Source organism: Vespa crabro, chromosome 22, assembly GCF_910589235.1.
Source record: "Vespa crabro chromosome 22, iyVesCrab1.2, whole genome shotgun sequence".
In the NCBI taxonomy this organism is placed as follows: domain Eukaryota; kingdom Metazoa; phylum Arthropoda; class Insecta; order Hymenoptera; family Vespidae; genus Vespa; species Vespa crabro.
In genome coordinates this window covers 1,541,837-1,557,500 of record NC_060976.1, presented here as the reverse complement: position 1 = coordinate 1,557,500, position 15,664 = coordinate 1,541,837, and the positions used below count along the sequence as shown (strand labels likewise).

At 29.8% G+C, this 15,664-nt stretch overlaps 2 protein-coding genes across 11 annotated transcripts in view; one reads left to right on the top strand and one right to left on the bottom strand.

Moving 5' to 3' along the window:
• LOC124431803 (tubulin polymerization-promoting protein homolog) overlaps positions 1-5,234 on the top strand; it is a 10,603-nt gene extending 5,369 nt beyond the window's left edge. For 4 of the 5 annotated variants that reach the window (XM_046980104.1, XM_046980108.1, XM_046980106.1 and 1 more), the window contains exons 2-4: positions 1,219-1,577; positions 1,843-1,978; positions 2,165-5,234. In XM_046980104.1, the coding sequence (XP_046836060.1) occupies positions 1,243-1,577; positions 1,843-1,978; positions 2,165-2,404 (711 nt within the window). In that variant the 5' untranslated portion in view covers positions 1,219-1,242 and the 3' untranslated portion in view covers positions 2,405-5,234. The remainder of the gene's footprint in view (positions 1-1,218; positions 1,578-1,842; positions 1,979-2,164) is intronic. The other variant, XM_046980109.1, reaches the window with a different exon arrangement.
• Positions 5,235-6,244: 1,010 nt separating this feature from the next.
• Positions 6,245-15,664, bottom strand: part of LOC124431799 (protein TANC2) — a 68,074-nt gene continuing 58,654 nt past the window's right edge. For all 6 annotated transcript variants that reach the window (XM_046980095.1, XM_046980100.1, XM_046980099.1 and 3 more), the window contains 10 exons: positions 14,838-15,289; positions 13,764-14,101; positions 13,359-13,637; positions 12,087-12,530; positions 11,664-11,870; positions 11,132-11,398; positions 10,702-10,997; positions 9,451-10,207; positions 8,880-9,299; positions 6,245-7,536 (listed from right to left, as the gene is read on the bottom strand). In XM_046980095.1, the coding sequence (XP_046836051.1) occupies positions 7,231-7,536; positions 8,880-9,299; positions 9,451-10,207; positions 10,702-10,997; positions 11,132-11,398; positions 11,664-11,870; positions 12,087-12,530; positions 13,359-13,637; positions 13,764-14,101; positions 14,838-15,289 (3,766 nt within the window). In that variant the 3' untranslated portion in view covers positions 6,245-7,230. The remainder of the gene's footprint in view (positions 7,537-8,879; positions 9,300-9,450; positions 10,208-10,701; positions 10,998-11,131; positions 11,399-11,663; positions 11,871-12,086; positions 12,531-13,358; positions 13,638-13,763; positions 14,102-14,837; positions 15,290-15,664) is intronic.

Below are 15,664 nucleotides of genomic sequence, written 5' to 3'. Positions count from 1 at the left end.
AATAATAATAATAATACAAAAAAAGAATTGATAAAGTAAAAAAAGAAATAAAAACAAAGAAGATAAAAGGAAAAAGTATATTTTCTAAAAAACAAAAAAAAAAAAAAAGAATGAGAAAGAAACGAGAGAAGAAAAAGCAAGTTTTGATAAAACATAATCTAGTATGAACGCGAGTGTAAATAATTAGAGAGCATGCACGAACACTTTTGTTGATTGTCACGCGATAAAATTTACGAGGTATATATATATATATATATATATATATATATATAAATCGATAACGCGATTAATAAAGAAATAAAAGAAAGTTTAAGGATTGTCAATCTTGTGGAGATCAATAAGATTAAGTGATTCTAATCGAAAATGAAGAAAGATATTAAATTTTGAAATTATTTATCGAAGAAATAACGTCCGATCGATTTATTCGATAGACATTCGTTTATATTCTTTTAATAATATTTAATTAACAAAATTTTTCAATAAAACGATTTCCAATATCTTTCATTCAAACATATTTCAATTATATTATTTTTTTAAATTTCTCTTTCTCTCTCTCTTTTTTTTTTCTGAGATATTTTATATTTTGATATAGAATTTTTTTTTAATTTTTAAACAATTTCCATAGTTTTAATTCTGTTAAAATTTCATTGTTTTAATTCAAAGAATTTCAATTATAATACTTTTTTAATTTTCTCCCTACCTTTTTTACTCTCTCTCTCTCTCTCTTTTTCTTTTTTCTCTTTTTGAGATATTTCATAATATTCAATTAACAAATTTTTGAATTCTTAGATAATGTCAATATTTTTAATTCAAACAATTTTAATTATAATTCTTTTATCAACTCTTTCTTTTTTTTTGTTTATCTCATAATATTTAATTCATCAATTTAAAAATTTTTAATAATAATATCAAAATTTTTAATTCGAACAATTTCAATTAAAATACTGTTTCAATTCTTTCTCTTTCTTCGAGATATTTCGTAATATTTAATTAAAAAATTCATAAACTTTTTCTACCATAATATCAAAACAAAATTAAAACTTGTTTAATTCGTGTAAAATATCCATGAAGATTTGAGAAATTTGAGAAAATTGAAAAAAATCCAAAAAAAGAAAAGAAAAAACAATTACATTCGTTAAAGAAATATTTATTCTTTTCATAATGTTCTTTTGAATAATTTTTAAAACAGATGTTTTGCAAATTTTCTTTTTTTCACAGTTAAGCAAGTTTATTCTGTGAAAAATGGAGGCAGAAAAGAACGGTACTATGGAGAAGGAAAAGAATGAGGGTGGAAATGAGGTGGCAACTTCGGTAAACATTACGAACGAAGTTGCGAATATGAAGCTCGATGACGTTACAGCTAATTCGGGAAATTCGACGCCAGGTAGTCCAGCTGCCAGTTCACCAGCCGGTAGCTTTTTGACGAATTTTAAAGCTTTCTCGAAATTTGGTGATCCTAAGAGTGATGGAAAATTGATAACACTTAGCCAAAGTGATAAATGGATGAAACAGGCCAAAGTGATTGATGGAAAGAAGATTACAACAACGGACACCGGGATCTATTTTAAGAAACACAAGTACGAATTCTCGTTCTAACGTATTATTATTAATCATTCAAACGAATAGATAATCATTAGATTTAATTAAGATAGTATTAAATAAGTCATATAAAGAAAGCACGTGTATAAATATCTATGCGAGTGGGTTGAGTGAAAAAAAGGGGGGGGGGGGGGGGGGGGGGATGGGGGGAAAAAAAGAAAAATTTAACATTATCATTTCAAAAAGAAAAAGAAAAAAAATATATATATATATATATTTAAATCGATATGAAAATTTATTTAGGTCAATGAAACTTGGTATCGATCAGTACAAATCATTCCTCGAGGAACTCGCTAAAAGTAAGAAGGTTGATTTCGTTGAAATGAAAAACAAGATGGCGAATTGTGGTGCACCAGGTGTTACAGTAGGTGCATCCGGGGTTAGTATCGAATAAAATCAATAACAATAATAATAACACTAACACTAACACTAACACTAACACTAACACTAACACTAACACTAACAATAATAATAACGTTAACACTAACAATAACAAATGATTGTTCGATTAATTATATTGATTAATTCTTATTAAAAATTGATTAACATCAATGATTGATCATAGACTAAGAAGTCTTCAAGAGTGGTCACCTTTAATATTATCAATAAAAACGACTTGCAGGCTGGTAAAGCAGCATCTACGGTGGATCGTTTGACGGATGTTACTAAATACACTGGTTCTCATAAGCAACGTTTCGACGAGAGTGGTAAGGGTAAGGGTATAGCTGGTCGAAAGGATTTACCCGATCAATCGGGATATGTCCAAGGTTATCAAAACAAGGACACTTATAATAAAGGTCACTAGCCCGATCTATACGATCTAAAAAAAAAAGAGGCTTATTTTATCATCTCTTAATAATACGTACACACTGTCTACCCGTCCAGGCAGTTATAACACGCACCTAAAAAAAAAACGCTTCCTTTATCTTAAATTATCGTACATAGGAAACGTTTCATTTTTTGATATTCGCGTAACTGCGTAAATTAAAATACACGGAAGGGTGAATCAATGGATTGCTAGATGCTTCCTCATGGTTGTATCATATATTCATCGTTCTTCGATCATTATTCAATAATTAAATTATAATATAATTGTTTGATACAATTATAATGTTATATTATTATTTTCTTTTACGATCTCGTGGATTTTATTTGTTCGAACTAAACGAATACGTTGATTTCTCTGTGTGTTTTTGATATAATCTTTTTTTATTCCATTTGATTTTTCTTTTCTTTTATTTTTTTGATAAAATGAGAGACGAAGAGGGAGAGAGAGAAAGAGAGAGAGAGAGAGAGAGAGAGAGAGAGAGAGAGAGAGAGAGAGAGAGAGAGAGGAAATTAGAGGTCGAAGAACGAGAGAAACGTACGACCTGACGTCACCGTTGATCGTCAAGATCCTGGATGATCTTGATATAACGATCTCGATAAATACATACATAAATACATACGTAAATACATATATGCCACTATTTGGTAATAATAATGGTGGTAATAATAGTACCATAACATTTTCTGTTAAATCTATTAAATCTATGGGAGTGGTTTAAATTCACTTGAGTACCTAATTAAGGAACGAACCCGTTCAATATATACGTATATATATATATATATATATATATATATTCTCGAAATGAGAGACTTTTGTAATGCTGGATCGATACGATTGTCTTTTGAAGTAAGTAAGTAATTAAGTAAATAAGTACATGAATAAGTAAGTAAGTAAATAAGTAATCAAGTAAGTACTTAAATACTTATTTAATACCAAGTGAAGATAATCAGTACCAATACCCATATATATACGTATATATATATATATATATATATATATATATATATATATATATATGCACTTTAATAACGAATATAATGTCGACCACGCGTTAATCGATTTTATATTTTAACAATATTCGATATACATATTTTTTTTCTCTCTCTTTTTTTTTTTTTTACTTTTGCCAATGACGGGGGGGGGGAGAGAGTTCAGTGCTGTATGAGCGGCGAAGATAAATAAAAGATTGATAGCTACGATAAATATACAATTCTAGCAAAAGATACGAATCTTCGATTCGCCGATAATTATTATATTTTTCCTTGTGCGAAAATATTAAAAGAAAAAATGAAAAAAGAAAAAAAAGATAATAAAAACAGAATACAAAAGGAAAAAAAGACAAAAAATATACATATATACACCTGTATACATATATATATATATATATATTATATACATGTATTTTCAGAAAAATCGTAATATTCGGATTTTCGCAATTTTACTGCTTTGGTAATGTTCAGGGGTTCTTTACCGCCAAAAAAAAAGGGGAGTAACGAACGTAAAAAAAAAAGAAGAAAAGAAAAAATAATAAAAAACAAAAAAAAAGCAAAAAATAATGAAAAAAGAAAAAAAAACAATAAAAAAATATATAAATAAAGAAAAGAAAATACGAAACAAACCAAGAACGAAAAAGACGATGCTGATGCAACAATAAAAGATTTGTGATATAGCTTTTCTTTTTTTTTTCTTTCTCTTTCTTTTCTTTTTTTTTTCTTTTTTTTTTAATTTTTTAAGAAGAATCTCGACGAGTGATCGCGAACGAACGAATGGTTAAGAAGGAAAAAGAGAGAGGATGAAAGGGACGAAGAAAAGGACAAGGAAATGAACTTAATAATAATGCCGTTAAACTTTTGCGCATACAAATTAATCGAAAAGTATTTGAAGTGTACTTAAAAATAATAATAATAATAATAATAATAATAATAATAATAATAATAATAATAAAAAAAAGAAAGAAAAAATAAAACAGAAAAAACTAAGTAATTGTACTTGTCGACATAATTGCCTCAGATGCGAGACCAAACGCATATTTAACATAGATACTACGTTCAATTGTAAAAAGTGTGTTATTTGTAGTACGCTTATATATTTGAATGTCATTACATATATAAGAATTTATATATATATATATATATATATATATATATATATATATAAAATTTTCATTCGTAAAGCGTGCGTAACGTAAATGCAATAACGAATTTATTTTATACATTATTAACAAATACCGATATATTCGAAACATATTTTTCTCCGATATTATGATATTTCTATTTCTATTTTTTATTCCAAAAAAAAAGAAAAAAGAAAAAAAAAAAAGAAAAAAAAAATGAAAAGAAAAGTGAAATATGGTCGAAGGTTTTAAATTTTAGTTACTTTTTTTTTTTTGATTTCTATTCTTTCGTTTTTTTTCCCCACACTTAAAACGTAAGATACGGATATATTTTTTTTTGTTTCCTTTTTTACGATCATTCGCATTTATTATAATAATAATAATAATAATAATAATTATTATTATTATTATATACGATCTTTCGCGCACGCTTAATGTATACGAATACTTTTTAAAATAATGTATTATGTATTCACATTGTCGTCAATGGAATATAACTATACATGGAATTAATGGATTTTTCATCATTTGAAAAAGAAAAGGAAAGACAAAGGAAAAAAAAGGGAAGAATAAGAAAAAAAAAAAAAAAGAAGAAAGAAAAAAAAACCGATGAAAAATGAAAAATGTTCGTTTATTTGACACCTTCTTTCTTTATGGTAATAGGTCAATAACATCTTCTTATGTTTCTCTTTATCATTCTTTTCTTCGATGCTTTTAAGCAACACTTCGAATAGTAATAATAATAATAATAATAATAATAATAATAATAATAATAATAATAATAATAATAATAATAATAATAATAATATTAATAATAATATAATATAATATAATATAATATAATATAACATAATATAATATAATATAATATAATATAATATAATATAATAGTTCATCGTGTGTGATTCGTCTATATCCTTAAATACCATTTAAAATAAACTTTTACGTATCTACGGTTAATTTTGTTGAAACACTCTTTTTCTACAAAAACGTGCAATATATATATATATATATATATATATATATATATATATATATATATATATATGTATTGCACGCGTACGGTCATTTTGTTTGATTTTTCATACTTTTGTTAAAAGTTATATTTTCTTTTTTTCTTTTTTTTTTTTTTTTATTATTATTATTAAGTTAACAGTTACTTTTCTTTTTCTTTTCTTTTATTTTGCGTGTTGGCAGCATTTGTGTAAGTATATTGTAAAGGATATACACACACATATACGTATATACCTATTGTATATATGTTGTATATAAAAATTCATGTAATAAAGGCTATAAAAATATTTATTAAACAAGCACTGGTATTACAACAAATAGATAACATTAAAAAAAAAAAAAAAAAAAAAAAAAAAGAAAAAAAAAAATAATAATAATAATAACCGTACACGCGCCGGGCAAGATAAGTGCATTCATAAATTACATTTTATATGAGCCATATTTTATCTATAAATTATTACTATATGTGTGGACGTGTGCGTGGCATGTTTTTTTTTCGTTTGCTATTTTTCTTTACCTTTCGATTAAAGCTTCATCTATTCTTATTTAAATATATTCACGTTCGAATGATCCATACGAATTCTTTTTTCTTGTGTTGATCGTCCGTTCGATCTCTTTTTTTCTCTTTTCTTTGTTGTTGTTGTTGTTGTTGTTTTTCTTTTTTTTCTTTTCTTTTTCTTTGATGTCAACGAAAATACTGAAAGAAATTATTAAATAATTTTTTTTTTTTTTTTATTATTATTATTACTACAACGGATACTCTTACGTAAGCCAATTTTTAATTGTCATATACATATATAATACAGATTTATATATATATATATATATTTTTTTTTTTTCTTCTTCTTTTTTCTTTGTATGATGATCACGTTTCTGCACAGTAATTAAATCTCTTACATAAAAAGAATCCGTTTGTTTTGACAATTTTGCGCGTTTCTCTTTTGCATATACATATACACACACACACACACACACACACACACATATATATATATATATATATATATATATATATAAAATAAAAAAAAAAAATAAAGAAAGAAATACCCAATACGTTTCTCCATTTAAACAAACTTATTTATGTTATTTATATTACCGTAATACGGAATTAGTATATAATAATAGCTAAATACGATACGAGCATTTGGAACTTGCTCTCCTATTACTTGGCAGTACTTACGTTCACGATAAAGTCATTTTAAATATAACACATAAATATGATATCCCGAATCGGTTTATGCGACAATAATAATAATAATAATAATAATAATAATAATAATAATAAAAAGAAAAAAAAAACAGTAAAAAAGAGCAAGTAGTGCGGCATGTAATTTGTTTTGCATTACAACGACCGATTGCGATCGAAAATAATGATGGAGAATAATTACGTATAACATAATTATATTAAATAAGTTAATAAATCACGTTCTTTCTCCTTTTTTTTTGTTTTTTTTTCTTCCTACTAATAATCATAATAATAATAATAATAATAATAATAATTCAAGAAACAAATCATCGTCTTTAAGACTTAAATTCGAAATGATCGGAAGTTATCGGGTGTTGCAAAAAAAAAAAAAAAAAAAAAAAAAAAAAAATAAAAAGAAATGTTCTCTCTCTCTCTCTCTCTCTTTCTCTTTCTACCTTTATAAAACTAGTATCGATATCTCGATAATATTTATAATTCCGTGAGTGTGTCAACGGAGGCACGTAGACGCGATCGATTATTACAATCGTTCGATTCTTTGTTCGCACTTGCGGCCTCGTCGATACGTGATACTATTTCATCCCTTAGAACGATTAAAACCCGACGATCCTGACGATTTTGTGCCGGTGCTATTTGTAATGCTTCCTGTACGTCCGACATAGCCTCCTCTAAGAGACCAACGTCAACGCGTGCCTTTGCACGCGCATAAAATGCTTCGTAGGACGTTGGCCGTACTTTCAATGCTTCTTCGGCAAGTTCAATGGCTTCTGCACCTTCCTAAAAATAAAATTGATAATTTTCTATTAATTGTTATGTACTTGTAACGCGTGATTTATTTTAACAGGAAAATAAAAAAAAAAGAAAAGAGAAGAAAAGAAAAGAAAAGAAGAAAAAAGGAAAGAAAATGAAAGAGAATGAAAAAAAAATATGGACACGCAAAAAATCAATATGGAGGCGGCGAGGTATCCTTCAAAGGTGACATTTTTTTTCCCTTATTTCTTTTGTTTCTTTTCTTTTCTACGTGCATTCCTTTATTGACTTTAACTCGTTGACGCCGGCGCTGTAATTTGCATTTTTTTTAAATTCGTAATCTTTTCTTTTCTTCTTTTTCTTTTTCTTTTTCTTCTTCTTCTTATTTTCGTAACTACTAACGAGCGTCATCATTTAATGGAAAATTTTTTTCTACGTCGTAACACTGAATCTTTATTTGTTAGCTATTAAAAAAATCTCTTTTAATCGTTTAAGATATTAATTAAAAAAAAATTAAAAGTTCCATTATGGCGGAGAAATGATTCCTTTAATTTAGCAACAAAATGGATATCTAATATTGTATTGGAAAAATTTATTTTATACGCGTTTAAAATATTAATTAAAAAGTTGAAAGTTCTGATAAAAGCGGAGAAACGATTATCTTAGCAGCAAAATAGGATATCTGATTTTATATTGGAAAAAAAAAAAAAAATTTACTTTTCATCCTAATTGTTGGCAAACCACAAAATAATTTCAAATTGTACACTTGGAATGCGCTATATACACCAACCTTCTACCAGATACTTTGAACAGCTATCATTTGTACGGAACGAATAATTTTAATTCCAAAAAATTATCATATAACCTTTGAAGCCTCGTGAAATAATAATCAGTAGAGATTTGAAAAAGCATTTCCAATTTAAAAAAAATAAAAAAAAAAATTATTCACAAATCATGCAATACGCAAAGTTGTTTTAATTGATCTCAAAATTAGTCTGGGGTTGTCCTAGAACCTCACAAGCACAAATACAGTTAATCATTTAAGATACTAATCAAAAGATCAATAATCTGATATTAGATAAATCTAATATCATTAAAATGGATATTTAATATTATATATAATATAGCGATCTATATTGCGATATATGCCGGCATTAACGCGTTAATTATTAATAAATAATAATGGAAAGTTGATCTCGAGAAATCTTCGGGACACAGTATTTAAAAAATTATTGAACGAATAAGAAAAAGAAAAAAAAAAAAAAAAAAAAAAGAAACAAAAAAATGATGAAGAAAAATAAAAAATAAAAACACGTACTAATCTAAAAGAATTAATATAAATATAAAATTGACATAATCTAAAGTATTACGTTCATCTTGCGCTTGCATCGGCTAAGATTCAGGAAGAAGTTCAATCGCAATTGTGCAAAACTCTGAAGTTGCAATATCATGTGACCCTGTTCCTGTCCCTGACAATCTTCCTCAGGTGATATAGGAAATTTTTTAAGAGCGTATGCGTATCTATGCGAGGCTTCCTTCAAACGGCTCTTTCGATAAAGTACATTTCCGTCCTCCAAAAGTTTGTTCAATAATATAAGCAAGACATCGGGTTTTCCAGCGGCCATTGCCCAAGTAGCTGGTCCGAGTTTTGCACCGCGTCTTAAGAAACATTGTACAACTGGTATATTGCGGCATCCGATTGCTCTGTCCAATGGTCGCATGCCGTGCAAGTCAACATGCTCGACAGCGGCTCCTTTCTCGAGTAACAATTGTACGAGCTTTGGATTACCCTAAATCAAAATATTAATATTGATAGAATTAAAAAAATATATATATATATATATATATTTTCATTAGAATCTATCACATTCACGCCCTCGTCAACGTCCTAATTAGATTTAATGATAATAAAAATGAAAGAAAAATATAATATGTATATACCTGAAACGCAGCCAAATCCAAAGGTGTTCTACCAGTGTTGTCGCTCGTGTTAACGTCGGCATTATGATCAAGAAGATTTTGTACGCTGGTTAATCTTCCTCTAACGCATGCCCAACAAAGAGCGGTAAGGCCTTCTTTGTCCTTGGCTTCGAGTACGGATCCTTTATCGAGAAACATTTCAATAAGATTCGTATGTCCTTCGGAGGCGGCTAACATCAAAGCCGTACGTCCAGAAGGATCGCGTTGATCCAATAAAGTTAAAGCGTCATCTAGAATGGTGTCTGTACTACTTGATAATGTTCCTTGTAAGAGTCTTTCAGCTGTACCCCAATGACCTTCTCTCGCGGCTAACATCAATGGCGAGAGACCTTTAGCATTAACAGACAATGGGCTAGCACCACGAGCCAAAAGTGCGGAAACTGTTGTAGTCGAGCCATTAGCCGCGGCGATTGTCAAAGCTGTTTCACCTATCAAGGTATCTGGTAAATCTACTATAACCTCGGCCATGTCCAACAAATATTCTACGATCGACTCGTGACCTTGAGCAGCAGCTGCGACAACCGCTTGCTGAGCTGCCTCTTCCCTTCTTATCTCTGACGATACATTGTTTTCGGTTGTTTTCAAACCACTCGGTACGAGCCAGTCACATGCCAATAGATAACCAACTACGGACAATTTACCGTGTCTCGACGCGTGTACTAATGGACATTGTCCTGCCATGTCGACGTGACCAAGTGAAGCTCCGGCTGCGGCTAATCTAAAAAATGTTTTTTTCCAAATAAATATTTTATAAAAGAAATTCGTTGTTAAGTAATTTATCATGATCCCTTCAAATTTGTTTATTGATTTTGCTAAATAAATATTTCTTTTTTCATATCTCTCTCTCTCTCTCTCTCTCTCTCTCTCTCTCTCTCTCTCTCTCTCTCTCTCTCTCTCTCTCTCTCTCTCTCTGTTTCTAATCCTTTGAATGATATGGACGCATATATGCGCTTAGCGAAAGCGATCGCCGTGGATCGTGGGCGCATATATGCGTCCATCAATTTTTTCGACCTACTCGTACTTGAGATAATTTCAAGTTAATATACGTTTTACATTTTACATTTTTCGAATAAAATAATGTTAGAAAATAGCTTTTTTGTATTGTTTATATAGTTATATAGTTTTGCGCTTTGCTTATTAAATTGAGCGAGTTTTAGATTAAGTTTAGATTAAGAATACAACTGTACAATGATCGAATCAATCGATGTATACCTTCTAACAACGTCACAATGACCTCGTGCCGCAGCGAGAGACAGTGCCGTGCAACCTTGGCTATTGGTTAATTCAACGTCCGCACCAAATTCAAGAAGAAGCGAGACCATCTCTACTGAACCCTCGTGTGCATACATACAAAGAACCGGTGCGTTTCCTAAATATTCGGTTACGTGATTTGGTGATGCTCCCGCCAGCAGAAGCAATCTTGATACTTTTACATTCGGACTATAAATATTACGTAATGTGCACAATGCCGAGGAAACGCATTCCGTCGATGAAGCCAGCCAGATTGCCTAACGAGAATTAAACAATTACAATTAGTTCGTTGAAAGCTTTGTTTGATACTTATTCATTTGAAATTGTTAAATTTATTGCATAGTATTATATATATACATATATTTTTTTTTTACGAATATAAAATATATACTTGTAAATCACGTGATGGCCAACAAGGGGCGACACCCCTGTAAACGTGTGCTTTCAATACATGATGACCAAGCTCCAATGCTTTTTCACCGTCTAATGGTGCCTGTAGACGTGACAATCTAAACGCAATAGCTGCATGCCCGAGTCTCAAGTCGCAGAGAAACTTAGTAGATTCACCTTCGTCCCTTCTCATTAACCATTCCCTGAATGACGGGTGAAAGAACATATATGTGTCGTCTAGTCGTTTCACGAGAAACCCAGAGAGCATCTAACAATGAAATACAATTAGATTATTTGTATATCATTTTTTTTTTTTTAATCGTATCAACAGTTTAGACGTATCTTTTTACGATCTTACATTTTGTTTACGTACCGTAATATCTTCATTGGTTATGCGTGCAAAATATATATATTTTTTTATTTTTTAATAATATATATATATATTATTAAAATTGAGACATACCAGTTGACAAATACTCAAATTTCGTTTTACTTTTTTTCTTTTTTTTTTTGTAAATATATATTTAACTCACCTTAAATCTCTGCATGAAATCCTCCCACGAAACGAAGTGATTTGTAGTCAATGAATTTATCGAATAATAAATTTCTAATAATGTCAGGGGATACAAAGCTGCCAGACATACGCCCAAGAGAGGTTGGACCTTATCGAAGGAGGTCGCTGTAGGAAATCTTAGGTTGAAATGTAACTGGAAGATTTGTGCGAGGGAAACTGGTAGAACCTACAAAAAAAAAAAAAAGAAAAAAAAAAGAAAAAAGAAAAAAAAATATAAAGGATTTATATATCGTATCGAAAGAATGATCGTATATTTTGACTTTTAGAAGTAGTCGTAATCGATCATTATTAAACATTATAATCTCTTTATTAGAAAAATTCATTGATAATTTCAATATTTTGGAAAAACAAAATTACAAAACTTTTCTATTTCCTTTCTTACTTTGTAACTCGCTGATTTAGCAACTAGATGTCCACTCTCGATTAGATCCAGGGTCAATTTTGCAAATAGAAAACTTCCTCTGGCCAATGTTAATAAATGCGAGGCGAATCTAGTTTGATTGGCACCACACGATGATTCCGTTTTTCCATTAACGGATGCGGTCACGTTGGTCTGTATCGCGGGACTTTGTGCGAGCCTATAACCAATGTAATCGGACAAGTCCTTGGTGACATTGTTACTAGCAACATCGTTTGAAGTTTTGTCCAACGATATCCTAGTGTACGGTAGTTGTTTACCGCATTCCAATAATTGCGTTCTAACCGTACAAATGACCTTGAGCCAGCTTGGAAAGTTAGGCGCGTGCCTCGTTAAGAAGGACGCTATTGTGTCACCTCTGTCAGGTCTGTGATATTCAGCTTCGCAAACGGCATCGATGAGAATTACCTGTTAAAATTAAAACTTTAATGAACCTTTTTTTCTTTTTTCTTTTTTTTTTTTTTTTTTTTTTTTTTTTTTTTTTTTTTTTTTTTTTTTTTTTTTTTTTTTTTTTAAATAAATATTATCTACAAACTGGAGGAAAAAAGAAAGAAAAAAAAATGTAGATATAATTAATAATGAAGATAATTATATATATCATTAATAAATTATTAATAAATTATTATATAATTATATATATAATTAATAATGAAGATAATTATAATTATATAACTCTGTTATTACATTATTAATTGAATTTTTATTTATGCTCCCCCCCGCTCGCCCCGCCCTTCACCCCCTCCCCCACAAAAAAGAAACAAATTCGAAGGAAATACGAATATCAATTCGTGATATTAAATATATAGAAATTTGTCAAATTATTTAATAGATTTGATATCGTTTATATTTAATCTTGATATTAAAGTAAAATCAATTTTTTTCTTTTTTTAAAATAAATTCAAATGAATTAAAATTTGTTCTTTTTATCGAATTTAGTAACACGGTATGGAGAAACAATTAATCAAATCAACTCCTATGATTTACATTTAATAATTCGACATTAGAGACATATTATTATTCTCTTTATAAATAAATTTAAATTTATTGTTTGTAAACAAAAATTCAAATCTTTATATCATGGCAAAAGTAATACTTATCGTATGATCAATTATAATTATTCACAAAAAAAAAAAAAAAAAAAAAAAAAAGAAAAAAAAGAAAGAAAAAAAAAAAAGAAAAAAAAAATAAACAGAAAAAAGAAAAAAAGAAATAAACTTATCGAATGATTATACATACCATCGTAGATTCAGGCAATCTATTAGCTTTTCTTAATGTTAAAAGTGGCTCGATGATGCCTCTTGAAAGTGCAAGATCCGGATCTACGGTGCACTCCCTTTGCGATAGTGAGCCCTGTAGATGTTGTTCGGACAATAAATATTCCCTGTAAGCGATCAATTGAGGTGCCTGACATAATTGTGCGGCCAACGAATGAATCAAATCTGGTACAAGACAGGTGCTATTGTTATCGGCCTGACAAAAATGATAGGCCACTACGTGGGACGCCAATTCTCGAACCTACAAGAAATACAAAAAATACAAGGGAAAAAAAAAAAAAAAAAAAAAAAGAACAGAAAAATTAATTTATCCAATGATCATTATTAACGTTCGATCGTGATATTAATATCGGCAAGAAGGTATTACCTTTTCATTGGTGCGCCTAACATTCGATTGAAGAGTGCTCGAGGCATTTGATTTTTCTCTATCATTCTCGATCTCCTCGGTTATTTCCGGCGGAACCGGTTGCACACGTCGCCTACCAAAACAACTATGTTCCACCAACTGCAATACCAATGCCGTTTTACCTGTACCAGGTGATCCGGATATTAATATACCAGGACTCGAACTGTTTATCACGGATAATATTTCGTGTAATAGCCAAATACGTCCTGTGAATAATGGCTCAGTTTCGAGAAGAGGAACTTCAAAGAATAATGGCTTCAGTGTAAGTTGTGACGTGGCGTGATGCTGAACGAAGCGTACTAGAAGGATCCATATAGAATTGAGATATAATAATATCGTTTGCTTTTTAATTAGTTATAACGGTTAAAGGTCAAATGTTTCGAAATGGTTGATTGTCTTAAAGAAAAAGAAAAAAGAAAAAAAAATGAAAAAAAAAAAAAAAAAAGAAAGCAAATTTACGAACGAAATCAATTGGAATTGTATAATAAAATGTTGATTTAATCACGAATTAATCGACGATACTTTTTGTTTGATTTATCTGAGATGACCATGAAAAATCTGATCAACGTTAAAATAAAAATTCATCGATGAAAACTCTAACTCAAACTCTTCTATTACACAATCTCGTAACTAAAGTTGAAAACATGTAAGATTTTTTTTAATCGATCATAATTATTATGTGATCTTTGATATGACCTCGAATAGTACGATCAATATTAAAATAAAAATTCTTCGATGAAAGCTACGACTTTTTTTTATTCATTTTCGTTTCGATCGGTCGAATTTTTTTTTGATCGAAGGTCAAACGAATATCGTCGGTTCTAACAAATCTTTACTTTTTTCTTCTTTTTTTTTTTTTTTTTTTTTTTAATGCAATTACTTTCGTTCGTAAAGGATTTGTCCGATATATCGGTATCTATTTTTCTCTCTCTTATTTATTTTTCTAGTGAGACTGTAATCGATCGTTCTCGAAAATTTATTCTATACAATCAATTATAGTCAATCAATTATAAATAATATTATTGATTAATTTACGTTTGGGGTCGATGCTTCCCTTGACGTTACCAGCCCTGGCCGATCTTCTGACGCATGTACGTCGGTTCTTAAATTGATTTACTTCCTCATTGGGTTGGTTAGATTGCGAGGCATTAACGGAATGTCTTCTTGGTGTTAACGGGCTCGAACTACCGTTCGAAAGACCGGAAACGGAAACTGACATCGACATTGACATCGACGTAGAAGCTGATGCCGAGGTTGAGATTGATACCAAACTACCGGCACTGTCGCAATCTCTCGACTTTATTTTTCCTTTTATCTTGCCCTTCGGTTTATTAGTAGAACGTAGAGCAGCTGCCGCTTCGGTTTCACTCGATGTACCTGTTAACGTTGATACCGGACTGGTATTGGTCGATGCTAATGTTTGCGTCTCAAAGCTCGTCAAACTGCTGAAGGACGCTGCCGAACTATCGTGACCTTGCATCGGTGCCCTGTACAACGATAAATATTACAAATTTTTTCGACAAATTTTTCTACATAAATATTTTTCCTCTCTCGTTTCATTATAATACGAATACGCGTGTACGTATGTACGTGAGTGTCGTTCATCTTGCCAAATCGATTGACGATTGTTCGTCGAAATTTTTTTTTTTTCTTTTCTTCTTCTTAAATTTAATCCTAATTTTGTACCTGTGAATATGTAGAACCATCTCATATTAACTTTGAGCTCGATTGAAACAATTTCTGTATCGTACGATTCATACATTTTTCTTTTTTTTTCTTTTTTTTGTACAATGACAAAATTGAAAATGCGTTTTCAAATTCTATTGATCATTATTTCACGAGGGATCAAAGAATATATGGTA